General features: G+C 35.9%; 2 protein-coding genes across 7 annotated transcripts; both read right to left on the bottom strand.

The window, feature by feature from the left end:
- Positions 1–270: 270 nt before the first annotated feature.
- LOC113356139 (DAR GTPase 3, chloroplastic-like) lies at positions 271–3,853 on the bottom strand. 2 transcript variants are annotated; one of them, XM_026599171.1, is made up of 9 exons: positions 3,588–3,853; positions 3,238–3,366; positions 3,013–3,129; positions 2,469–2,612; positions 2,306–2,392; positions 1,999–2,114; positions 1,617–1,798; positions 941–1,004; positions 271–860 (listed from the first exon to the last, which is right to left on the bottom strand). In XM_026599171.1, exons 1-9 carry the CDS (start codon positions 3,756–3,758, stop codon positions 734–736), a joined length of 1,137 nt encoding a protein of 378 aa, XP_026454956.1. In that variant the 5' UTR covers positions 3,759–3,853; the 3' UTR covers positions 271–733. The 2 variants fall into 2 exon arrangements, with proteins under 2 accessions (XP_026454956.1, XP_026454957.1); XM_026599172.1 differs by having other exon boundaries at positions 1,621–1,798.
- A 275-nt stretch (positions 3,854–4,128) lies between these two features.
- LOC113356138 lies at positions 4,129–11,022 on the bottom strand. Of its 5 annotated transcripts, none has more exons than XM_026599168.1 (14): positions 10,653–11,022; positions 10,408–10,503; positions 9,908–10,257; positions 9,490–9,815; positions 9,298–9,390; positions 9,113–9,203; positions 7,970–8,063; positions 6,845–6,942; positions 6,294–6,363; positions 5,794–5,897; positions 5,581–5,697; positions 5,399–5,475; positions 5,259–5,303; positions 4,129–5,176 (listed from the first exon to the last, which is right to left on the bottom strand). In XM_026599168.1, the coding sequence occupies exons 2-14, from the start codon at positions 10,490–10,492 to the stop codon at positions 4,663–4,665; spliced, it is 2,064 nt and encodes a 687-aa protein (XP_026454953.1). In that variant the 5' UTR covers positions 10,493–10,503; positions 10,653–11,022; the 3' UTR covers positions 4,129–4,662. The 5 variants fall into 5 exon arrangements, with proteins under 5 accessions (XP_026454953.1, XP_026454954.1, XP_026454951.1 ...); XM_026599169.1 differs by having other exon boundaries at positions 9,490–9,818; positions 10,386–10,503; positions 10,653–11,021; XM_026599166.1 differs by having other exon boundaries at positions 9,490–9,818; positions 10,653–11,021.
- Between the last annotated feature and the right edge of the window lie 16,277 nt (positions 11,023–27,299).

Below are 27,299 nucleotides of genomic sequence, written 5' to 3'. Positions count from 1 at the left end.
AATCATGTCGACTGGGTTTTTCCCCCTCGTGATGCAGTCATGCTAAATGTAGGTGGAGAGTCTTATCAAGATCGTTTTGCAGAAATCAAGTCTTCAAAGAATGCAGCTGGACAGTAGACGTAGATATGAAGTCTCTAAAATTCCATGCAAGAGCAAGTGTCGATTAAGATTTTAACAATTTCAAATAGAAAACTGTGGTTCAGCACGAGAAGGGTAAAATGACCCTGCAAGCTAATGTTTTAAGTTGGTCAAAACTCAAAAGACTCAAAATTTGCAACTCACAGACACAAACAACGATATTTTCGAAATTTATACATAAACAAAGATTTATATAGGAAGATTTTGATCTCTTTTAAGGAACATGAAGGAGATCGGAATACGGTTGCACGAGAGACGAATATTACAGAGAAGTTTAAACGGAATATAAAGCGAGCATATTTTCTCTCTGATTTCTTTACTGCAAAACTTTGCAGCAGATTCAGCCTTCAGTGCGAGCCTGTTGCAAATTGGCGAGAAAATTTGCATACTATAAAATCAGACCAAGCATCCCCGAAGTGATATGTCCCTGCGAGATACCAGGCATGGCCTTGACGAGTTATAACATCAGGTCAACATGCATCCATTCTGATATCCAGGTGCAGCCTCCAAATTTCAGTGGTATCTACATAGATTTTATCCAGAGAAACTATATGGAAGTGTCAAAATTTAACCATTTGAAATAGCCAACCATTAATTACTGTTTTGGTGGCCTCTCAAGTGCAACCCAACCAAATTTCCCTTTTCGAAAGTCTGTCAAGAGACGAAATGATGCTTGATGAACATCTCCGTTGAACATTTGAAGAGCCAATTTATCAACAAATCTGCAATTAAGAATCCAAATGAAATCAAGAACTTAAATGAAAATAATGGTATATACCCTGTTCCACCGCAAGCAACTTACATTTTCCCACTGTGCCCAGGACCCTCTGCAATGATCTTGTAACGCTGATAAAGAGCTTTTGAACCTAATAAGAATGTAGATGTTGTAATCATTAGAAGTTGACCATAAAAAGATATCAGACAAACTTAAGAGCAAAATACCGGTATTCACAACTGAAAGATGTAAAAGCAGCCTTGAAATCCCAATTAACTTATTCTATCATTTTTAAAAAATCTCCAAACAGTTGACATGGGAAAATGACCCAAATTCAAACTCTCTTTCGAAGAACAATTCTTCCAAAAGTGTCCTCCCTTTTCGCACTTAGCCACCTTAGTGCCCTTAAACCATCAATACATACATATTGATATTGTAGATTTCAAGAATCTGATCGGTTTGGACAAACCAACCCCATAACTGGTCAAAAGCAGTAACTAACACAGTAACATTTCCCCTTAGCCTAATACCAAGCAAATGGAAATCGTGACTAAACCATATTTCTTCATCGAGAAATTAAAACTATAAGCTAGCTATTAAGAATCGCAAAAACGTCCAGTTGAAGCTTCTACTCTATGATATTAACATGAATTATTACCCTCTGCAACTAAAGTTCTCTAGGCGCATGCATCTTGGAAAATGAACCAGATGTGCGTATTAAAACGTTTTTCATGACCGAACTAAGCCAATTCAGGAAATGCACCTACTGTCGGTATCCTCATCAGCATCTGTACAAGAATTGCAGCCACATCAGCGACATTATATGATCTTTCTCCAATGTCATCACATATAGCAAGCTTTATTGCAGATGTTTGGTCACTTATTCTCATCGGGATTATACCAGGAGAATCTAGCAGCTCCAGATCTTTCCCAAAATGGACCCATCTTTTTCATAAGAAAGATAAAACACCAAACAATTAGAAGAAAGTACTGCATGATTGCGTTATATATTGGTCATCCTTAATCATGTACAGAATATTTGCATGTTTATAAAAGAAAAGATGGCCATAAACTGGGAGCTTATGCTATAAGAAAGATCTTGATCATGCACTTATGCTTATATAGGGTCTGAACAAAATACATACTTCAAATGCCTTGTGACACCAGGTCTAGGAGCTGCAGTACATAAACGCCGCTTCAGCAAACGGTTAATAAGAGAAGATTTACCAACATTTGGATACCCAACTATTCCAGCCCTAACCTGATATGTAAGGAACAGAGCATAGTACAAATATGATTTAATATAAGCAAGTTCATAAAATAAAATCAAAATAACAATTTGACGAACTTTTGGTGCCGACAAATTGATTTCTGAACCGTTCTCAAGGAAACAGATCCAACAATAATGGCCTATTAGTACTACATCAAGTTCAGAGCTAACAGGAAACTCACTGCACGGGGAAGTAATCCTTTTGATTTACGCTTGACATTCACCCCAACAGCCATAGACTTTGCTAATCTCCCAAGTTTGATGGCTCCCTGCATAGCCAAGAATCAATACATATTGCTTGTCCGTGTACAGATCAAGCAGACATAAGCTCTAAAAGAAAGATACCGTCCCAAGTTTCCCATTGGCAAAGACAACTTTCGTCCCCTGGTTGGCGAAATAATGTGCCCATGCATTTCTATCGGAAGTGGAAATCAAATCTTCTCTATTGAGAACTAGAATTCTTTTCCTACTGCCAATCCAAGCCTCCATCTGCTCCAATATAAAACAGTATGTGAACGGTTAAAAGCAGAAAATGTCATCAACACACATGACTGCGATTCTACTAAGCACAAACTCCTCGGTGGGAAGAGGTCGTTGTCGGACACAAGGAAATGTGTCAAACACAGCATATGCATGTTCGCATGATTTTTGCTGTGGATAGCATCTGACCGAAATACCACTGCAATTTGTCTCTTGGGATTTACAACATTGAAGTTGTAATGGCTATCTCTACGGGTGTACAAATTGCATGATTCTGTCCTGTGTTTTCAAACTTGCCTTACTCTGCATCCATGTCAGTCTCCGCGGTTCCTAGGTCATAGCTTCTAATGAATAATCTAAAAGCAGATATATGTAAACATAACCAAAATCAAGTGAATAGAGTTCCCACCTGGGGATGACCTGTGGCAAGAGGTATTCTTGCATCTCGAACCTCTATGACAACATCCATCAATTTGAGTTGTTCTTTAAGCTCCTTCTCAGTTTTTGCAATATGACCAGGATACCACTGCAAAAACCTCATGTTAGGTCATGACTACACATTTCCAACAGTCATTCTTAGACCACGAGCTCCCATCTCCAAAGATCATTTTGGAAGAGCACACCTTATTTATACCTGAACAGGACGAAGTAATCTGGTCCAATATTGTAGGTCTGCATCTAAATCAGGCCAATCAATTTCTCCATCAGCCCCCTCATATGTATCCCCATTACTGTACCAATTCGGCGCCTTGCCACCCACAATCTGCATATATCTTACATCTAAGTTACCCTTCCTTTAAATTACAACTATCCCGCGAAGGAGACACAACAAATAGAAAATTCAACAACTGGGTTTTAGAATTATGTGTTTCTTCAATCAGTAATGAATTCAGACTGGGTAAAATAGAATAAAAATCTCTTTACTAATCCTACTGCTACTGCTACTTGTAGTGGAAAATTAAAAAGAAAAGATTGTCTATTTACCTGAATAGAAGATGTTTGAGATGGATGAACAACCGTTGATGATGCAAGACACATTTGTATTGACTTGTTTTGCTTCCGAAGAAGAAGAGGGTGACTGGTTTTACTGGTGTTGGTGGTGGTGGTGGTGGTGATAGTAGGTGGTAGCCTCAGACCAGAGCTCTGAATAGACATTGCTTCTCTTAAGATTTTGAGTGTAGGTGCTTCTTACAGGTTCAAGGTTCAGAGTGGGAGAGAAGAGAAGAGGAGGGGAAGGTAGATAAGAGTTCTGTTTTGGGGATTTCTTCGTGCTAGATATTTCTACCTAGTCAGGCAGGCCCTTGTTCTTTACCAGCTTAAGCTTACACTTGGGTTACACTGCATTGGCTATTTATTCAGTCTGCAAGGCTGCCTCATCAGCAAGAGTTCAAATGGCTGATGTTCAAATGCTAAGATTTTCCTGTCTTCTAGACCAGAATGAGTTTCATTAGCAAAGGTGTTTCCAAGTATGGTTTTGGTATTGCTCAAGTTCAAATAGATATTGGCATATTGCATGTTGCTCAGATTTCACTGCAGTCATTTCTTAATTCACAAAATTATTTTGTCAAGTGCAAATATCATGGCACGAAACAGTTATGGAAAATCATATGAACGAGATGCATGAGCTTACTGAACTAGTACTCATTGATTTACATATATGATAATAACTAATGAAAACTATCCGAAGCAAAGGTGTATTTTTTTTTTTACTTCCCGACAATGAAAACCCTCTTATGTACAGCAAGGAGTACCCCTTCATCATTCAACCCGTAACCACAGAGTAGTATCGAACATCACCCTTGTAAATTTATCTTTATCTTACAAACGGCATACCTCTTATCACTCAGATCACCTCAGACCCTTTACATAACTCCGACGCGGCACACGTAACAAGAAGAAACTACAGCAGGATTACATCGACTGCAGTCGTGAGAGTACGCACTGCCTTCTCTTCTGCGTCAAATCATCAGAGCTCTTGTACAAATATGCAGGCAATAAAAGTACACACTGCCTTGTCTTCTGCGCCAAATCATCAGCTCTTGTACAAATCAAACAGATGCTATAAACTTCTCAGGGTATCAACTCGGTCAATGACATCCAGAGCTTTGATCCTGTCGATATCAAAATCGATGACTGGGACTGCTGGCACCCTTCTAATTGGGAAGAACTCCTTATTAAATCCAGTAGTTGGTGAATGACTATTACTCTTGCTTAATCTACAGTGCTTGCTCAATCTGGTCTTATCAAACTCCTGGCTCTTGCTAATTCCAGGAGTCAGTTTCCTTTTACTCACATCTCGCAGCATTTGCTGGTCTTCATCCGTTAGCAGTGGTGATGGTGGGCTAGGTTTATGTGAGGATAACTGAAATGTCTTTTGGTTCGGTGATCGAATTGGTGATTTGATGGGAGATCTGATTCCACCATTGGGGCCATATCTTGATTGACTAACTAGGTGGTGAAGCCATACTACCAGTTCAAGTATATAAGATTCAGTCTTCTCCTTTTCTGCATGGTGCAGTGTTTCAATTCGAATTAATTCGGTTTGCCCAGATGGTTTTCGGTTTACATCCGATCTGAAAAACAACGTTATTAGGTACTGTTACATTATTTTTGGTCTACACAAATTTTAGTTAGAAGTTTCAGTATTTTACTAACCCTGTATTAGCCCATTCTCCAACCCAACCGAAACCGTGATGAGCCCTGGTTTCAAAACAACATTGAAACAAATATTAAATAAATGAATAACCATATAAACCAAAAATATCGCCTACTAACAAAACGTCATAGAAATTTACTTGGTAGTGTTTGTAGCAATTGGAACAAGCCACTGCAAAGTTTTCTCCATTTCAGCCTTGATTTGTGGAACAGTGAGCTGGAGTGAAAGAAAAGATAGGTGGTTAGAATGGTTTTAATGATTGAAACAAAATTAAGGAAATCCTGGTGAATATTAGAAATTCTAAAATAGGCCAAATGATACCTCTTCCTTGACTTGAAATGACTGTAGCTTGGAGCGTAAAGCTGACTTCACAGTAGGTGGCAATCCCTGGTACAAATTATCCCTAGTATTTGGAGGCACAGAACTCGATCGAGATACCTAATCATACCCAATGTTAGTCATGCCTCGTGACTGACTTTATGATTCTAATTAAAATAAAATGATGTAGGCATAATTGGATTTACAAAGACTTACAAGGGTATCAATTTGCGTTATTATATTCGCATAATGCAAAGCAAGACCAGCAGGACCCAATCTCTCATGATTGTTCACAGATTCTTTCACTAGTTTATCATTATCTGCAAGATCGGCCACACAAACGACAACATTACGAATATTGTGTTTCGCATCGATCACCAAGAAAAATATCGTTTGTGGGTACTGGGTAGACTTAACATATCAAGCTTGTAAACTAGTTAGTTGAACAGACATGTACGGTACCCATATTCCGTTACTTGAAAGTAGGTTTTCCAGTTCCGAATTTTTGTTACGTTTTAATTTGGCAGTTTACTGTAGACACTACTTGATTCCTTTCATATCTATAATTAGTTGGTGTTTCAAGAAATTGTTGTCTGATTCTATAAAAGAGTCCACCTTTAGTTACATTCGAACATCAAGGGTTCACAAAGAAACTATCCCATGGATCTCTTAGTCATAGTAACAAATGAACATAAACTTTAAAGTAAGACAAATACCAGCAGTGCTGAATGCTTCATGAATTTCTAGATGTAAGAAGTGGACGATGTCTACAAGCTTTTCCATTACCTGCAAAACATAGGATATCAACCCTTTCAGAAACTCAAAATGCGGCCTTGCGGGTAACTACATAAAGAGCTGGATTTTTAGAAGTATAAGAAAAAACACTTAAGCGATTCTGAATACACAATCCATGGGGTGAGCAGGAAAATGTAAATAACATTAGTTGAAAACAACTTCTGGACATATTTAGGTTAATAGGTTATTCTCCAGAAAAAAAGAAGCTAATTGGTCCCATTTATGTGAAATTTATATTGTCATCGAATCATTAAAAAGCAAAACTTTTATTGCTTCTGCAAAAGCGACCCAGCTCTGTATAAATGAGGTGGTATCAGGACCAATATTAGCGTTTCCCAAGTATTCACATTTAACCCACTGAAAACATGAATTTTGCACCCATCCATCCACCCATACAATAAACAGTATCACGGCCAAGTCATTCTGTTGGCATTTGAATGAAATTATCTGAGAAGATCAAGATGCACTTTACCTCTTCCAAAATTCTTGACCATAGAGATTTTTTCTTCAGACCTCTTACATGTTTCCTCTGGCTTTTTAGCTCAGCCCTTAAAATCGCAAGACTATCTCCTACATGCCAACATAACCCAGTTATACCATAGCTCGTCGATAACTGTGTAAAAAGTGCAACCCATGGGTAACTAAAATAAATAAACATGGCACAAGAAGATATTATTCTATTGTTTCGTATTCTCCATGCAACTTAGTTTGACAACTAACACAACTGCAATGTAACTAAACGGAGAACTCAAGAGGGCAGCCAATTCCAAGGAGAACAACAGTCATTTCGTTTTTAGAATTTGAAATTATATGAGTGGATAGAGTTACGAGGATTCAGATTCTAATACGGATGGTTTAAGAGTACGGACATACCATTATATTATACAGGAATTGAAGTGCAAATGTATCGCTTTTTTTTCCTACTAATACTATTTGTTAACTTTAAGAATTTAGACTACCGCAGGGTCAGCTATCCCTCATGAATGTGTTTCCTAAAAAATACTATTCGTTAACTATAAGAATTTAGATTCCCGCAGGATCAGCTATCCCACATGAACTGAATAATGGCTAAGGGTCACAAAGCTTCAAGCTGTACGTTTTAATTTTCGGCATGACTACAACCAACAACTTCTAAGCCATCTTGGGCACAAACAGTAGCACTGCAGCTAAATCGAAAAATGAAAGCATAGAAAATTATTATGCCTACCTAAACACAACTTCTAAGCCATCTTGTACAAGTAACAGTTTCATCACGTTTCCTACTAAAGATGTTTCCCCACCAAAATGGCCGTGTTTAATCATTTTGATCACTTAACATTAAACTGAGAAAACTACAACCTTGGCATACTACAATGGCGATGTTTCCCGGAATGCTACTTAACTAGCTCCTGTTAGTTACGACTTGGGAAATATTTTTATTTTTTCATATATTTTTAAAGCTTTCAAAGCCTGATTATAACAACTGTTTGACCTGCATATTTCATGTCTCATAAGGACCCACTTGCCAAGCAGAGACCAAATGTTTGGCAAGCTTCAATGAAGTAAACAACAGAAATGTCCTCTGTAAACATAAAACTGAAAAACATAGATTTCGAACCTTTTTGAGCAACATTTGAGTTATCCTCTTCCTGAAGCTTACGACGATAATCTTGTTCAAATCTATCCAAGGCATGCAACTCATGATACAATTCCTGTAAGAGACAAAATGTTCAATCCTCTTGTTTTGCATAAATTCTCAATAAAACAATCCTGTGACAAATAAGATGCTAAAGAATAAAAGGAGTTGAATGCTTATAAATAACTTAGAGAAAGACACATATTTTATTTGAAGGAAATGAATGTTTATGAATAGAGATTCAACAGCAAGACTCTTTATCTTTAGTTGGAAAGAGCTCCATAAGCTATTGACATTATAGAATTGCCCTACCTAAGAGGAATTTTAATGATAAAAATGACAGATCAAGTGAAATTTACAAAACACAAGTGAGCTTAAGAAAGAACTGATCCGCAAAATAAATAAGTTAAAAAGCCAATTTGGCAATATAAGATGACAAAAGTCAATTTTTTTTTTTTATCGGTAACAAAAGTCAATAGTGAAAGAGGTGGCATGACGGCGCAGATGATTAGCAGGTGGTTGGCAACATGGCAGGGCGGTGTGGTTGTGGTGACAAGGTAGCGATGATGGTTGAGAGGTGATTTTATGGTGGTGTTGAAGAGGTGGGGTAAGGCATGGCAAAGTGTTGAGGCAGTCATTACGTTCTAAGGCGGCAATGAAGAAGAGGAAAAAAAAAAGGTGAGCAAAGAATCAGCGCTAATTCATTTTGAGGAAAAGTGACTTGGATGGAAGTCAAAAATGTTAGCTTACAAAAAATTGACTTTCTGGTTCTTATAGCCATTTCTTTAAAGCAAGTCAAGAAGCAGAAAGACAATGTACTAAATGCTAACGCCTATTTATATTGACTTCGAGCATCGATGTCCTTGATTCACCTTACTCTTATCTTTTCATCTCTTTTGCTCTTCCTCTCCATACATAATATTTTCCACGATACATAGTTGGAATGGAAAATCAAAACAAGCATATTTTCTTCGAACACACAGCAACGAGTCCAATAAATTATAGCAATAGCCAATATGTATCGAAATTTGTCCTTGCTTTACAGTTTTGATGACAATTAAATCACAAACAGAAGGACATTGTATCTCAATTTACTAGTTTGGTAATAATAAAGAAAATACTCACAGCTGTATTCTGAACCAAAGTCATCAAGTGATGCATGACTGTTTCGGCTTCCACTTTGAGGTGCCTTTGAGGGGCAAGTTCTGAAGCCAGCCTACCAAACCACCAATGCAAAAGCAAAAGAAAAACATGAGTTACCTATCAATAACGCAGAAATGATGACAACTTAAGATGCCATCAACGATTACCTCTCAAAATACCGATCTAAGTGATGCCATTGAGGATCTTTACAACGGTTCCCAAATCGGATAACTTCACCTGAAAATATTTTCAATTCCTCCCTGTATCATGATACAGCAATGCGACATGGTTAGTCCTTCAGTATGCGAAAAGATTTGGCCCCCAGCACTAAAACGATGAGATGAATTAAAATGATCCACCTCTTATCAGCAGCAGCAATCCTTAGGAGTTCGTCCATATCTTTCGATACCAAATGCTGTACACCTTCTGAAGGAAGTACTTCTTCTTTTAGATGTTTAATGTTTTCCTTTGAAAGGGAGTTCATAAGAGCAGCACCCTTGACAATTGTGTTTGCCACTTCAAAAGCCAAAATTGATATCTTATTGCCTTTTGTTGCAACGCCAGAAACAAATCCACTGTTGAGGTTCAGATTTGTCATACTACTTCCAAGAGTGTCCAAAACCTCCACTGCCTTCCCAAGCCCGGCAGTACCAGCTCTGCCCAAAAGCGAGCTAACCTCTGAAACCTGCTGCACGAGGTAAATTCAGTCTATCATTTGGCATGACAATTACAATATTGATATAACAATTCTAATGACAATTCAGAGTATATTCATACCTTAGCTACTGCAGCAGGCCTCAATTTCGTCGACCTAGATTTGTGTGAAAGGGCCCTATCTAGCCGTGGGATTCCATCATCAATATCATTCTGATTGGTGGCATATGCATTTCTACTCATCTCTTGAAATGCAACTGGTTCTTGTAACTGTTTCTCCATGCGTTCCCCATTGGGTGGAGGTGTCAAAACATCATCATTTGTCTTGGATTTTATTCCAAAAGCATCATGTTCATCTTGATTACCATTAGGTGGTAAACTTCCACTGGGAGCATGCTCAACAGTCGATCTCCTCGAGCATATCCCTCCCATTGTTTCAACAACTAAATACAATATCTCACTTCTCCGTCGACCTTCCGATACCAAAAAACAAAAATTAAAGCAAACCCTAGTCTGATAAAATAAATATTCACTTAAGTAACCATTTTTACAATAAAATCTTCCTCAATTAGTCAAATAAAAGACTGAGGGAGGACATTACAAAGACCAGGTGTCAATAATACCCGCCCAAGTCCAGAAATTTGATCCTGTATTCCACCATGTAGTCCCACAACTTCGATTTCGATCACTACTTGGTTTCCAGTCCATCAACTCTAGAACTGCAAAACCCCCCAAATTCAATAATCAATTGAATTTCTCAAACAAACAAAAAAAACAGCTAATCAAAACCTAAAATCACCCTCAAATAATAATACACAGAACATGAAGTAACAAAAAGTAAGTATAAACCCAGGAAATAAAATCACACCTTTAGACTTTTCCAAAAGAAAAAGACAGACCTTTAGATCAAGTAACAGCACAAAGTACAAAACATGACTGACTCACTGAAGCAACAAGGACAAAGGAGGGGGGCTTATTAGATCTGTATGGAAATCGAAAGAAAGATGATTAGTCTTGTGTTCTGGATTAATCTGGGTATGCCACCAACAAGAGAGAGAGAGAGAGAGAGAGAGTTAGGTGCGTGCAGGGTGGGACAGAAACGCCAAACTCAAAGGCAACACAAAGAGAGACTGAGAGAAATGAATGAATGAATGTAGTAAAGAAGATGATGGAGTGAGTTAGAGAGAGAGAGAGAGAGAGTTGGTCAAACCCAAACCCTCCACTACTGACTTTTACTAAGAGTTTTTTTTGTTTGTTAAATTTTTCAACCTTTCTCCATCTACTCTCTACTCAGCTGCCTTAAGCTGTTAAGTTTCTCCTTCAACATTTTTCTCACCTTTTCTCCCCCTATTTTTACTCTCTCTCTGTAAGTGTGAAGTGTGAACTTAAACCCCGAATGTAAGGGCGTAAATATTACCCGAAAAAACTCAGCCTGCCCGTACCCGCCCAAGCCCGCCTGTACCTGAAATTGTCCAAAGCCTGTTATGGCCCGTTGCGGGTTACCCGGCCTGGCCTGGATTAATTTATTGGACGGTCTCGGGCTTTGCGATTAATTATGATGCCCGGCCTGATACCCGGCCTGGTGCCCGGCCTGAAAGGCTTCTATGTGCTATTAATCATTTAATATCCTCTTAAAAAGACTTAAAAGTTGCAATTTTATAATTGTCAATTTTGTGTCAAGAAAAATAAAATATATAATTGTTTTTACTTATAATTAACCTTTTCAAAACATTAATGGTAATATATTTTCTTATTAGAAAGTTTATTGTACTCTAATTAATTATTTATTATAGCCTAAAATTAAAAATTTGTCAGTGTAATTTAAATATAAAATAATACTATCACTTTACTTACGATATGTGATGTTGGAAAGGAAAGGATATTGTATTTAATACCGTTCATTTGAAAATTTAAACTTAAAAAAAAAAATCAAAATAGTGGCATGTCCGGCCCGATCTGGCCTGCCCGTATAAAAAGCGGGATTTGGGCGGTTTTTGGGTAGCAAATTATCTACTTGTACCCGGCCTGTCCGGCCTGAATTTGTTTACGGGCTCACAAATATTAAGCCTGGCCTGCCCGGCCTGTCTTAGTTTTTGGGTCGGGCGACCCGGCCTGCCCGAATTTACACCCCTACCCCAATGTCCATATTTTCGGATCGGGTCGGGTCGGGTCGGGTCGGGTGGGGTCGAGTATTCCCTTTTTTTTTTCACTTTCTTAAACTTGAAAATCTATAACACACTGCTAATCTAATCTCACCTCTTATTTATGCTGATAATCCAAGTACATGGGTAATTTTGCACACGTAGAGCTTTGTATTTATGGTCATAATCTAAACACATAGGTAATTTGGACCCTTGCGTTCTGTATCCTGGCTCCATATTTATGTTGACAATCTGAATAGTTCTTGCCTCGTGTTTCAAAAATTACTCACATTCTAAACACATAGGTAATCTTGTCTCATTTATGTTGGTGGTTTAGACGCGTGAGTAATTCTGCCTTGTATTTATGTTTGTAATCTAAATATACAGGTAATCTTGTCTCGTGTGTCAGAATTAATAGATACTAACATTCTAAATACATAGGTAATTTCGCCTAATCAAGCATGCATCCAGATGAGATGGTAAGCTGCAGTATGCGCTGCGCCCTTAGGATGGGCTTTTTTTTTTAATGGAATGTTAAATTGGGTGGTAATTTCTAAATTGGGCGTCACTATCATGCATAGTTCGGAGAAGTGATAACTTCTTTAGTACTGCTTTTTTTTTTGAAAAAGGAAAATTTAATTAAAGAAGCATTCAGTCATAAAGGCATGACTAAACACAGGAAAAAAACATGGCTAAGAGCTCATGTCAGAACAGCATCCCAATTACAGATGATTGTACTTAAAGAAAAATGCTCAAAAATCTTAGTACATCTGCACCAGTACTGTATATGATATGGTTTCATATAATACCAGAATCGAAACTAAGAAGAACGGTTGTTAGGTTTCTGGAACCGTGTCAAACTATTTCTTAATCGGTTTGTGCAAATACGAACTGCCTTAACTTATAGCTAAACCGACAATTATGTCGGTTCCAAGCATCTAACTATCTAAATTTTAATATAAAACAAAAGGAAGGCAAAGATATGTCATAGTACAAAATGATTACATTTTTTTTTCATTTTTTTTTTTTGATCAACAGAGAATTTGGTATTGACGAGTTTCGAACTCAGATCGCTAGTCGCGTCCCTCGGCGATTTTATCCCTGTATTACAGTGACATCGCAACATTACTTTTTTTATGGTAAAAGAAGACTATGAAAATCATTAAAGACATAATCCTGCTGGACAAAATAGAAACCATGTTAATTTGGATCTTACGTACAAAATTAGATGGAGATAGCCACAAAATATTTACTAAATATCTAAGTCGATTAAAACTAATGATTCTCGATTTGATTTGAAGTTCACCAAAACTGAACCAACAACAACGGTTTTCAAAAAATTAAAACCATCTGAAGCCATTAAATAAATGATTCAATTCGGTTTAGGCTTAAACGATTTGTGTAGTCAATTTTTGGATATGGCTCGGTTTTTGTGCATCCCTATCAATCACGTTTATTTCAAATCTTGAAAAATTCAATACTTCTTTGTTAACTTAAGTTGCCTGGAAAGCTTGTAATGCTGAGGACTCTCTTTGTTAGCAGATTCTTAATGGAAAAATATTCTAAAAATAGTAGTTTTCTTCACTTAGATAAGGTAAAAAAATGACTTTTCTTGGTTAAGGAAAAGCAATTACTCTGGTCCTGAAATTGTGCAGAAAGGGGGTGTGAAATGTGGTACTAAAATTAATAGGCTAGATTGTTGGGTTATATAAAGTTTTACTTTTGTTTGTGATCTTTTCTTACCAGGTACTAGAGATTGAAATGTTGATATATCTTTTTCTCGGGATTGTGCTACTTTAATCTTACGAATGAGAATACCAAATGTAGGAAAAGAATTCATTATTTGAAAGTCATGTAGAAAAGGAAAGTTCTCTGTAAAGAGAGCTTATAATACTATATGTAGCAGCGATGTCAATAATATTATTTATAGTGATACTATTCATGAGGATGTTTGGAGGAATTTATAGAAGTTTTGAATTCCTCATAGAACCCATATGTTTATCTAGAAGTGCATTAAGGATATTGTTCCAGTTATAACCAAAATAGCTAACTATAAGTATGAATAGAAACACTCTATTGTTTTTGTAGGACCAGTATGGAGACTATAAACCATCTTTTTATGGGGTGTAGTTATACTAGATATATTTGATCAAATATGTTAACTTCCATGACTGGGTTATTAGTTGGTTTTTCTGTCAATTATAACATTGTTGTTTTATATTTAAATGATGAAAATCTTCTTTATAGAATTGTGTACATTGTTTGGTATGTTTGGAAATACAGATGCTCGCTTATATTACATAACATTAAGCCTAATGTTCAAACTAATATTGCTAGAATCTACTATTCGAAAACTCGGAGTTGTCTAATGTTCATGATACTAATGCATCTATGCCTTATAGATTAAAGTTAGAATCCTCCATAAAAGGAATTTGTGAAAATAAATGTAGATGGATCATACAAATTTGAAACAAAAAAAAGGAAATATTAGTCTAATCATATAGTAATTTTGCAGGTAAATGTCTACTAGTTAAAAAAATAAGCTTCTATGAGAAATATGGAGCTGACCATTTCGAATGTAAAGCATTGGAAATAGCAGTGAACTGGATGGAGGAGATGGTAATAGTTAAAGTAATATTTGAATTGGATTGTGAAGCCGTAGTAAGGTCTCTTAACGAGAAGGAGTTACATGTTCACTTGTTTGACCAAAACATTATGCAACTGATAAAACATGAGTTTAATAGTAGTAGATTTTGGTTTTGCAAGTCTTTAATAGGCTTGATAATAAGTAGCACACATTCTATCAAAAATATCTAGAGATGATGTAAGTAGTTTTCATTATTCAGACAATATTCCGAATAATATTATCAATATGGTAGAAAAGGATTATCGTAACATCCCATTTGAACTAGAGCACCGCAACCACGGTGGGGAGGGACGACCAGAAAAAAAAAACGAAACACCGCTGATTGTATAACACTTTATACATTCTTTTTTTTGTTGGAATGTTATTTTTGAGGCATATACATCGTTTTAGTGGTTGCATAACCAAATTAGTGGATGCATGAACAAAAATACATCTGTATAAATTGTTATGTATCCTTTGTGATGGCTCCATGATTCATTATGCATCTTCTTTTTTGTTGGAATGATATTTTCAGGCATATACCACCTCTGTTCCAGAAAATGAGATATTTTCACAAATTCATTTTTACTTAAAATAGGTAAAATTCAAAAGGCGAAATTATCAGTTTCCTAGACACCGGGCGAAAGTATCGCTTTTCCAGAAATGGGGTGAAAGTATCACTTTTCCTGACATGGAGTGAAGTATCAGTTTTCCTGACATGGAGTGAAGTATCATTTTTCCTGACACGGGATGAAAGTATCACTTTTCCTGACACGGGGGTGAAAGTATCACTTTTCCAGAAACGGGATGAAAGTATCACTTTTCCTGACACGGAGTGACAGTTGACTTTTCCTGACACGACGGGAAAGTATTATTTTTCCCGACACAGAGCGAAAGTATCATTTTTCCTGACACGGCGTGAAAGTATCATTTTTCCTGACACGGCGAGAAAGTATCATTTTTCCTGACACGAAGGGAGGTATCACTTTTCCTGACACGGCGTGAAAGTATCACTTTACCTGACACGGAGCGAAAATATCGTTTTTCCTGACACGACGCGAATTATCACTTTCCTGACACGGGGTGAAAGTATCATTTTTCTTGACAAGGGGTGAAAGTATCACTTTTCATATTTATATAATTAAAAAAATTAAAATTAAGGAGGGACATTTTCGATTTTTTAATAGTAACCATTTCCAATCTTTTTATCAAATTGCACATTTGCATTATGCTTCACTTTACAAAAAAAAATGGCCATAATAGGGAGTCCTTCCCTTCGGGCCTTCTGGTCGATCGGCCCAATCTATATGCTCTTTGGTATATAAAAAAAAAAGCAAATCAATGGCGAACTGAATTAGTGAATAACGCTAAAATTAGTGAATGACATTGTGCAATTAATACCTCAATAATGTTGTTACTCGTATTGATTCTCCGCCTATACAACCAGTCGGCTTGAACTGAATTAGTGAATAACGCTAAAATTAGTGAGTGACATTATGCAATTAATACCTCAATAATGTTGTTACTCGTATTGATTCTCCGTCTATACAACCAATCGGCTTGGACTATAGTGTTATCACTAGTAACTTATATGATGATTGTACTATAGTTTATTGTGATGCTTCTTTTGACAAAGATACTAATCTTTCTGGTATTGGTTTGATCATGAGTTTTCGGAATTCGACATTAGGAAGCACATCATCGACCGACATCGACTTATCCCAATCTTGAAGGAAGAGATCGACGATCTCAAGTTCTTTTATCACACCCAAAAACTTTTAGGAGTCGGACGCCGAAAAACGAGCGTCCCTGACACAGCAACGCAATTTCAATCAGTATCCAAAAGCAACAAAAGGATTTTTTTTTTAGTGAACGTGTCACAACTAATTACTCCTATCTTTTTTTCTTTTGTAAAGACGAAGAAACATATTCTCGATTTTCTCTCTTATTTAGTACGTTGCAAGGAACTATATTGGGTGCAAGACAATTTCAGGTTTAACTAGAAATGCCGAAGAATATGAAAGTCTTGCTTTCTTAGAAATCGTATTGTAGGCAAAGGAACAAGGAAAGATCGATGCTGGCATTATTAGTGATGCAAAAGTAGTTTTAGATTGTTTGAATTTTAAATAATAACCAATTGAGTTGGTTTAACAATTATGTTTTAGATGATTGTAAGTCACTTATGGATTTCCTTTAGTTCTATCGGATTTGAATTGCTAAATAAAAGTTTCACACAGTTAACGAATGTGGCAGCCAAATACTGTAAAACTCCTAGGATCAATGGTGAAAGTTTCGGAGCCAAACTTTTTCACTGAACAATTGTAATCTTTTCTCTTTTAATGAATTTAATCTTTCTTAGCAAAAAAAGAAAATACTAAATTAAAATATAAAATATTAAATTAGTGCTTAATTGAGAATTCTCCATGTTGTCCTTGACAGTGGAATTATGAGGACCACATGAGTCAACATGCAAAATACAATAAACACTTTTCGTCTAAAATAAGTGGTATTTCTTTGTTTTCCATACGTAAATGATCTTCTACGGGTGGTGGAAGAGCACATATCCATCTCTGTTTCGGAACAGGTCATCTTTTGGGCGTAAAGATAAGCAAAAGATAAAGGATGGCTAATACCGTGTGTATCTACCAGTGTAGGTGGATTTTTCATTTTTTTTCCTTTTAGTAAGAGGCATGTATTAAAAATCTCGTTTAAATGGTCTTAACTAGGGACTGCCAATTATAGTCTCATATGCTAGGGTGGAGAAGGGTGTCTAAACATAGTAAAAAGGCTAGAATATCATAACCCTTGAGATTATGACACGCATAATTTTTTTATATATGGTGGGTTTGGATGTAGAATTTTAAAGGTGGGATTTATGTTTGGTTGCCCAAATCCCTCCAGATAAGCAAAAATAAAGGATGACTAATACCGTGTGTATCCTACCAGTGTAGGTGGATTTTTCATTTTTTTCCCTTTTAGTAAGAGCCATGTATTAAAAACCTCGTTTAAATGGTCTTAACTAGGGACCCCAAATTTAGTCTCATCTGCGGGGTGGAGAAGGGTGTCTAAACATAGTAAAAATGCTAGATATCATAACCCTTGAGATTATGACACGCATAATTTTTTTTATATATGGTGGGCTTGGATGTAGAATTTTAAAGGTGGGATTTATGGGTCCATGGGATTTAGTGGCATTATGTTTGGTTGCCCAAATCCCTGGAATCACGTTTCCCACCGGAATCTGTTTTCCAGCAAATCTTTTATATGGAGTCCGACCCCTCCCCCTAAGATTTGCTGGGAAACTTATCAAGGGATTTATGGACCCATTTTTTTTAAACTTTAAATCTCATATATATACAATTTTAAGATTCTGAGAGTAATACCAAACATTATATGGACTTTAAACCAAGATAATTATATGAATCCTACGAATTTTAAATGAGTTACCAAACACATGAGGGATTTACATGAATCCCAGAATTTGTAATCCCATGGGATTATAAATCCTCGGAATCGTAAATTCTACGAACAAACCCACCAATAGTTTTTTCTTTTCTTTTTTCTCGTTTTATCATAAATTTTTGTTGTAGTCGTCATGGTTGACGAATCACGACCATGACAACCCACTTAAATTCTGAGTAAAAAAATAAAAAGAGTCCTCATGGTCTTGATTTTGACTGTAACGGTCCTCGCTAATTAAAATAGAAATATCTCTAGCCCTATCCGGGACTTGTTTCTGGACAAAAAGGTTTCTGGTTTCTGGTTCTCGCTAATTAAAATAGAAATGTCTTTGTATGGTATCCATTATGGTCGTCATTTTTCTAAATTTTAACCATGACTATTCTTTTAGATTTTGAAATTGAAATTGATCATGAAAAATCACCATGGTTCAAATTTATAGACGATAATGACTCTTCTAAGTCGCCAAGGTATAAATTTATCGATTGTGACGACTCTACTTGAAAACTTGGGAGGCTAATTCCAACCATGATGATTCTTTCCCATTTTGAAAAAAAAATGAACTTGTACAATTTTTAATTACTGATGTCAATATTCTAAATTTTAACCATGACTATTCTTTTGAATTTAAACCAGAAATTGACAGTAAAAAGTCGTCATTATTTTAATTTATAAGACATGAGGACTCTTTTAAATGTCCATGGTACAAATTTATAAATCATTATGACATTTCATTAAGTAAGAGTGGTCTATAAATTTGTACCATGGAAATTTAAAAGAATCACCATGATTTATAAATTATAACCAAGATGACTTTTCATACAAATCCGAGTAAAGAAAAATTCAAAAGAAAAAGAAAGAAGAAAAACAACCTAAAAAAAGAAACTAATTTTTTAAAAAATAATATAATAATTATCTCCTAATTTATAATATTTTCATTATCTAAAACAAAACAAACGAATCAAACGATAGAATCGTACAAGACTTTTGTTGGTAGCCTAACAACAAGCCGAGCATCAAGTCCCTTCTGAATAGCAACACCTAGTCTATGAAAAAGAAATTTCCCAACACCTCTACCGACATCATTACTAACTAGGAAATTTTTCAATCTCTTCAAAAAAACACAAAGTATCATTCCCAAGTTCCCCCAACGTGGTAAAGGCTAATACCCCCAACCCATAACCGTGTGAAGTGCATTGATCCAAGTATTTGTTGTGTTTACGCAAAACAACATTGGCAATAGCTTGACCTGGGACAAAAGCGCGGATACCATCACCTGTAAAGGGAGAGACGCATGTAACATCCATACAAACATCTTGTCCAGTTTCCCAATTAAGAACAAGAATATCAGCATGACATAAGTCCCTGTTATCAGCAGAGAGAAGCCCAAGAGCCGCTTTTTTACGCGCAGGCACACCAGCTTTGCAACAAATGTCAACGACAACATCACGTACATGGTCATGCCGAAATTTGATCCCAACATCCTTGGCACAGTGAAGAGCATGATCCCCAAAAATGTCCATAGGTCTATTACATCTAGAACACATGCCACCTTCAGCAAACAAGGGGATACCAAGACGATAACAAACAACAGCACGAAACTGTCTAGGACCAAGGCATTGATTCAGACCACTGATAGGTATGGCCAACAGGTAATCTTGAGCATGCTTAACACGGTTACACTTCCACAGAATGGAATCTCTTATAGACATTGAAAATTGGTTTGGGATTTGCTTCTTAATTGCGTCGAGATAGGTGACTGCCAAGGGGGTGGGCAGAATCATCAACACAATAATTAGAAGGTAAACCACATACTTGGATGTAATTCTGAAGAGCCGACTGAGAAGCAGAACCTTTGTATGATAATTAAATAATTAAATAAAATTATCTCTAATAATTAAGTACAAATTAGTCTTAATTATATAAAGACACATTAATCATTACAATAAATATATGGATAAGGGGTTCTGAAAAGTTACTTCAAAATGACCCAACTTTATCTTATTCACTAGCCCTTAATTAATTCCAATAACTCCCAATTAAATAAAAGTAAAAAAGCTAACTACTTGAGAAGCCTGTGGAAAGCTCTCCCAGACACATCACTGTACAAAACATGAGACAAGAAAAAGGAAGAAATATTTGTTCAGACATTTGAGATATGCGGCTTATTTTGAACAATAATATCGACTGCGTAGTTCCCTTCCATATAATGATGTTCAAAGACAACACTCTCTAAAAAACAAGCACATGACGATCCTGTATCAAACTATTGCAGAATCAGTGCAAATATGTTAGTTCAACGATTTTTGTTCAGAATAATAAAATTGTTATTATGTTTACTACAATAAACATTATTGTAATAATGAATGTATAAAATGTTCAGAAATAGGAAGTTTATTTTATTTTATTTTTTATGTTGTGTGAGTGGATAACCATTCAATTCTATGAATTGGATCTTGCATTTCTGTGAGAAATTATATTGAAAATAATATTTTAGGTCATGAGATAAAAAAAATTATAGATGAAGGCTTTTAAAAATGCTGAAGATTTACCCCAACAATTATCAGATGTTGTAATGGAGGTGTAAACCAAATCATGATTACAGATTTTATTTTATCCAAGTGGGTCAAAGCATGAGCAACCTCGTTACAAAAATTCGGTTGGAAAGTAAATTTACAAGCAACAAGTTGAAAACTTTTAAATAAAAAAAAAAAGAGGGAACTCATCCTTTGATCACTATCAAATTTCCCTGCTGAGAATTGGTCGATCAAATCCTTGGGGTAACTTTCAATAATTACATGTGTAAGCTTCAGTTACACAACTTTCTTCAAAACAACCCAAACAATCCGGGTTTCAGCTTGAGTAGAAGAGGAAAACTCAAAAACAACTGAAGCACAAAATGGGGTCTCTTTCTTATTATTGAAGATTAGTGTTTGTACCCTAATATTTGGGTACCAATATAGGCTAACTGTAGCCTTGCTAGTGAGAAAACCTTCGATCCATGCCCAGCACCCGTGTGCGTTGTCCCATTTCCACCGGCCCGTTTTCGTCAATGTACTCAAGAAGAAAGTTCTGGAGCATTCCAGTTTACTTGGCGAACAAGTCTATATTTATATAAATATATGGGTGAAAACCCTAAGGTAGGGAGCGATTCTAGGGTTTCATACCCATAGAAAACCATTGTAACTCTTATCAATAAAATATCTCATCCTAAGGGGATTCATCCGTGGATGTAGGCGTTACTCGCCGAACCACGTTAAATTCGTGTCTATTTTATCTTTGATTCACTTTCTAACCATACTTTTTTATCACCACCATCAAATCATTCGTGTTCTGCGCCTGAAATTATTTTCTGGTATAAACAATTAGATTATTTCTACAACTCCGAATGGACCATATAATGGAAGCAAAGAAACACTAGGAATTTTCATGAAAACACGACAGATGATCAATAAGCCAAAAAAGGAGCCAATCTAGCATATTTTTATCTTTAAAGTTTGAAGTAAGCATGCATGCAGAAAGAAGAGAGATACCAAACATGACTAGCAAAGGGACAGAGAACAAAGGCATGCATCATAGACTTATCATGTAAAAAACATATGTAGCACACAACAGAAGTCATAGGCATCCTAGAATATTTAGTCCTAAAAAGAATTGTATTTCTAACAACCTTCTAAGAAAATATAATTAAATCCGATGAGAAATTCTAAGTTTCCAAATGCACTTCCAAATATTACTACCTGAGGAAGGTCTGATACCTCTAAGACCCAAGTACGGAGATTAAATAATGAATCTAAAATTCTTTAAAATTTCTCGAACCTTCCTGTCAGGATTGCAAATCTAGCTTAAGTGAATAGTAACAATTTTTTTAAAAGAAACATTTCCAAAGTGGGTATTTAATCTACTTATGTATTAGGTTTTAGTTTCATGATTAATGAAGTATGAGACTTTAATACTAGGATCTTGATGGATCTGAGGATTTGGCTTAGCAGAACCCAAAAACGATGTCCACTTATCACATCGGGGGTCAATAAAATGACCATGTGCCATAATATAGGAAATAAATGATGTGACCAGCTCTTTAATAGTATAAAAATCCATGTCTCGGAGCAGTTTCCGGGACACTTGGCATTTAGAAAATCAGACTTGGGGAAATATCTATCTTTTAGAATGGAACCAAGAATGTAGTCCGGAATAACAACTAGTTTCCAAGCATTTATAGAAAACATTGCCAGATGATTCGATTCAGCTTTCTAAAAACTTAAACCTCCATCGGATTTAAGAGAGAACAAAATGTCTTATCCAAGCAAATTGAGTTTCCTATCATTAGGGTCACGCTTTTCCCCACTTAAACTGACACAAATGAGAGTCCATTCTTCTGCAAAGATACTTAAGAATAAGGAAATCAACCATCTGAAACAAAGGGATAACTTGACTAACGTATTTAACAAGAAAAATTCTAGCGGCATGGGATAACAGTTTATGGTACCAAGTAGTAATTCAATAATCAATAGATTGCATAATACACATGTGTGTTTGGATTCTAAAAGCTTTGAAAGAGATGGGAGTACCAAGATATTTCTCTTTAAGATCCCTTATATGGATATTTAGTAGCAAAGATAACTGATCCATCAAGTGATCAGGGATTTTATGGCTAAACAGGATACCCGATTTATCAAAATTTACTCTTGTCCAAAAGATAAGCAGTACTTATGAAAATAGTCTTTGATGTTTTGAAAATCATTTGCAGTGCCTTTGGAAAAGAGCATACAATCATCAGCAAAAGGGGGATGAGTAATGGCAGGTACATTAATACAGTCTTGAATACCTTCAATAAGGCCATTTCTAGTAAGTTTGTCAATATAGGCAGTCAAATCCTTAGAGTAGAGAATATAAATATAGGCAGAAAGAGGATCTCCATGTCTAAGTATGCTATCAGGTTTTGATTAAGATAATAGGGACACCATTTAAGGAGAACATAATAAAACCTATATAAAGACATTGATTTATTAAGTTAACCCGATGGTCACAAAGCCCAAGCTTCCTGAGAACCTTACTAAGAAATGACCATTTCAACTTATCATAAGCTTCAAGCATTTCCAATTTTATAACATTTATTCTTTATTTTCCCTTATGATGCTTAACATAACAGACAACCTCATTAACAGGCAACACATTTTGGCATGTAATTCTTTCAGGGACAAAAACACTGCGATTTTGGGAAATGAGTTGGTCCATAAGAGTCGGGTTTCAGTCGATTGGCTAGATTTTTGGACATAATTTTATAAATAAATTTACAAATACCAATTTTGTCTGAATTGAGAGACTACCTCAGCCAAAAGGACCTTAGGGATTAGACCTATGTTAGTATGATTTAGAAATTTAGCTACATGGCCAATCCTAAAACAAGTCTGGGTCATATCAATAATTCTCTCTAATATCCCAATGTTTTTGGTGAAAGATATTTGTGAAACCATCAGGACTATGAGCCTTTTAAGATCATATTTAAAAACAACATTCTTTATTTCCGTAGCAGATAGCGGGGTATTAAGGACAGTTTTTCTCCTCTATAGAAGATTTAAGAGAAAGATTCTAAAGGATAATATCTTGAAATTGCTGAGGGTGGAAAAAATAGAGGTTATAATCTGTAAAGGATTTTCTTATATTTTATCTATCAGTTAGAATAATATCCAAATTATATTTGATCCAGCTAATAACATTTCTCATTTTCCTAAAAAGGGTGACTTTATGAAAATAACAAGTATTTCTATCACCTTCCATAAACCAAACCTCTCTGGACTTATCCTTCCAATAGATTTCTTCGTGATACAAGAAGGCCAATCTATCTTTAAGTTTAGCAATGGTTTTAAAGTCAGTTGGGTTGGAAGTCTGAATTTCAGCCAAGTCATTCCTGGTGGTGGATATGTAAGCTTGGCTATTACCATACTTTGCGTACTCTCCCCCGATCTATTCTTTATTATCCTCCTTTTTACCCCATCCTACAAGAGAATGGAGACAAAAAGGATCGCTCATTCGCTTGTGTCTATCTCAAAAAGCTGAAGTAACAAAAAACGATGAATAAGTATCATGCTGCAATTACGACGTGCGATTGTGGTAACTTAATGCCATAGAAACGGCTATACATTTTATAATAAATATTTTTTCACTTGTGTTCTCGTGCTCTTTCTTTGAGTCTGTTTCTTGTTTCTATCATATTGCTCTTTGTTAGAGCACTGCTGGGTTAAACTCGCAATCGTTGCTATCTCAAGCTTGTTGTCAAGTTTAGTTGCCAAAACTATAGTCTACTTATAGCTATGTCTCGGATTGGGATAGAATGTGTAGTTGAGCTTTATACTTCACGGCGTTCATCGATTGAAGACGAAGAACTACTAAGGGGAGCTTGTGGAACTTCATCAACAAAAGGTATGTGGAGATTTGAACTCATCTATCACTCAGAAGTCTATTTTTATTCTATCTCCTGTTGAGACAAAAGTCGTATAGCTATATAGACTTTAATTTATACACATTTGATATTTCAAGCTGAGTTTAACTCGCTTACATATTTCTCGATATATGTGTTGGTGAGCTTTCGCTTTAACCAAGTTCATCTTTATTCTTGAAGAAAGTCAAAATATGATCATGTAAAAATCGCCTGGTAGCATCTTACATAATTTGTGTGAGACAGTCATTTGATGTAGACTCAGAATATTTCGTATTCATCTATTGATCACTTGAAAATTGCTTTGAAGCTAATAGTTTGTGTGAGACAGTTATTCCCGTCTTCCAAGAATGTTTCAATGATTAAGATGGAGTTTAGTCCAATTAACCATTGATTGAATATAGCACAATATGCGTACTTGTATGCTAACTGTTGCAAGTTATTCAAAGTCCGGGAACCATAGTATGCATAACCGTATGCGTACTTGTTTAGAAGTTGAAGTACGTGAACTTAGTATGCATACCCATATGCATACCGGCTGAGAAGTTCAAGTCCGGGAATTCAACTGTGTCTGGTCACGTATGATAGTATGCGTACCCGTTCGCATACTAGCGAACCAGACCAAGCCCGGAACTATAATTATGCATACATGTTTGCATACTTGAGTAGGTTATGTTCTAAAATCGGTTTGTTCATGAACTAATACAATTGTATATTAAGGAATGCAATCTTTTGCAAACCCTAGATATAATGTTCATGAATTGATTCAAGTGAATCAAAATCGATTTTGCTTCAATTGTGTCTTGTATAGTTCTATGAGAATATAAACAATTGAACAACTCCATAACTAGTTTCATTTGGGTCATTTGGACTAGTTTTGATTAATATGAAAAAGGTTGATATGAAAGTGTTCATATGGCTAACTTCGGTTAACTATTGTTGAGCCAACTATGTGCACACGTTTGGGTATGGTTACTCATACCTAAATGAAGTCACATTTCATTTGTTTATAACAAGCTAAGTTTGATCTAACAGTTGAAAGATATTAGCTTGACTCTAATCAGGTTTTCATCTAACGGTGAATATTGAATGCTTTGTTACCAAGGTAGCATTGATTGCAAACCCTGATTTGAAGACTATATAAGGGAGAACTCTAGCAACTGGAAACCTAATTGAAAAGGAGAGGGTACCCAAATATACCTCAAGCTAAAACTTTTCCTACCTATAAGTCCTTTCTCCGAAAGTGATTGTCTATGGACTGAGTCGAGACAATACAACTAATCGGTTCACACTTCGTGTGATCGTCTATCGATACGAGATCGAGACAATACAACAACGAAGTATGTTTACTTGATGCAAAGGTTCGGACTTAACCAAACACAATAGGATTGCTTATCAAGTAAATAGGAATTAACGTTTGTTTAATTTACTTTAATTATAATAAAACAATTATAATGCGGAAATATAAAGTAAATGACACAACAAGATTTTGTTAACGAGGAAACCGCAAATGTAGAAAAACCCCGGGACCTTGTACAGAATTGGATACTCTCAGGATTAATCCGCTGCACAAAATTACACCAACTTCGTATAGTTGAGACCAAGCAACTAAACCTATAGTTCACCTAGTTTCGTCTGTATTCCCACGCCTCCAACTTATAAATAAGTCACGTACTTGGAACAATTCCTTTGGTTTGTATTCCAAACAGTAAAGGAACAACAAATCTGTTTGGTATCAACTCTATTCAACCAAGTGATATGAGTAGGACAAAGGTTCTTCTGTTTATCTTAACATAAACTCCTTCGTCAGGTTCTTAGATCTATCTTATGTTCAATTACCAAAGGTAATCGTTAAGATTTTGCAATCAATACTTTTAATCACAAATAATTGTATTGATGCCGATCTACACAACTAATCAATCCAATCTACCACAAGGATAAACCGATTATAGTTGGATGCTCTTATACCGAAACAAGTATTGTGCACACCAAAGATTATAAACCCAAGTCAGAAATCTTCAATATCTTCTTTGTCTTCAAATCTTCTTATATCCTCAATAAACACCTGCACACAACAACTTGAATCTCTTGTGATCAATCACGCACAGAACGGAGTCTGTTAACAATGGATTATCACAAGATCGTCTTTAGCACTAACAACAGTCTAAAGATCCCTGTCGAAACTTCGATCTAGGTGCAATCAAAGTTCAACCATCGTTAGTCAATCAAATCAATCGAAAACACAAGATAAATCGCAATTATCTAGTTTCCAACCAACGGTACTCGCAGAGCTTCTCAATCCCAAAGAAGACTTTAAACTGAGCGGTCGTACGAGATTTCTCCTAATTAGGTTACTCTCCTCTCCGAATAGGCGGCTTCACCAGTAACAACACAACTGAGGAAGTTTGCTGTCACGAGGGATTAGTTTGCTAGAAATGCAAACTTCAAGTATTTATAGACAAGGAAGTTTGGACACCAAGGAATTTCCAAAACCGAAAATATTCTCAAAGATATTCCATACATTCCAAATTCGGTTTTCATAATTCCTGGAAATGCTATGTCCAAAATGTTGACCGAAAATCTCCTTGGAAAATCTTTAACTAGTAAATGCACATTACTAATTCTTATTTTTCCATATATAAAATTAACAACCTTAATTAAAAGATTCTTAACTTATTTAATTTCGATCCTGGGATTTTCTTCTTGTAGCTATTAAGGAATAACTTTGAACAATAAAAGATAAACAATACTGCATGTGTTCAAAGTGTGTCGACATCCTTACTTTGTAAGTCCTCTTTCATACTTACACCCTTGAAACCGATTTGCCACACTTCCAAACAAGTTTAGAAT

The sequence above is a fragment of the Papaver somniferum genome, chromosome 3 (assembly GCF_003573695.1).
Source record: "Papaver somniferum cultivar HN1 chromosome 3, ASM357369v1, whole genome shotgun sequence".
Taxonomy (NCBI): domain Eukaryota; kingdom Viridiplantae; phylum Streptophyta; class Magnoliopsida; order Ranunculales; family Papaveraceae; genus Papaver; species Papaver somniferum.
Note: the sequence above shows the minus strand (reverse complement) of the source record. Positions and strands in the feature narration are given on the sequence as shown.

What these genes read in the sequence shown, in the direction of transcription:
- LOC113356139 (XM_026599171.1), bottom strand. Translation starts at nt 3,758, where the DNA reads ATGTCTATTCAGAGCTCTGGTCTGAGGCTACCACCTACTATCACCACC. An exon ending in AAGGATTACTTCCCCGTGCA is followed by an intron (nt 2,115 to 2,305) that starts GTGAGTTTCCTG and finishes CTTACATATCAG; the next exon opens with GTTAGGGCTGGAATAGTTGG. An exon ending in GGTGTCACAAGGCATTTGAA is followed by an intron (nt 1,799 to 1,998) that starts GTATGTATTTTG and finishes CTTATGAAAAAG; the next exon opens with ATGGGTCCATTTTGGGAAAG.
- LOC113356138 (XM_026599166.1), bottom strand. Translation starts at nt 10,492, where the DNA reads ATGGACTGGAAACCAAGTAGTGATCGAAATCGAAGTTGTGGGACTACA. An exon ending in GGCCTGCTGCAGTAGCTAAG is followed by an intron (nt 9,819 to 9,907) that starts GTATGAATATAC and finishes TACCTCGTGCAG; the next exon opens with CAGGTTTCAGAGGTTAGCTC. An exon ending in TTAGATCGGTATTTTGAGAG is followed by an intron (nt 9,204 to 9,297) that starts GTAATCGTTGAT and finishes GTGGTTTGGTAG; the next exon opens with GCTGGCTTCAGAACTTGCCC.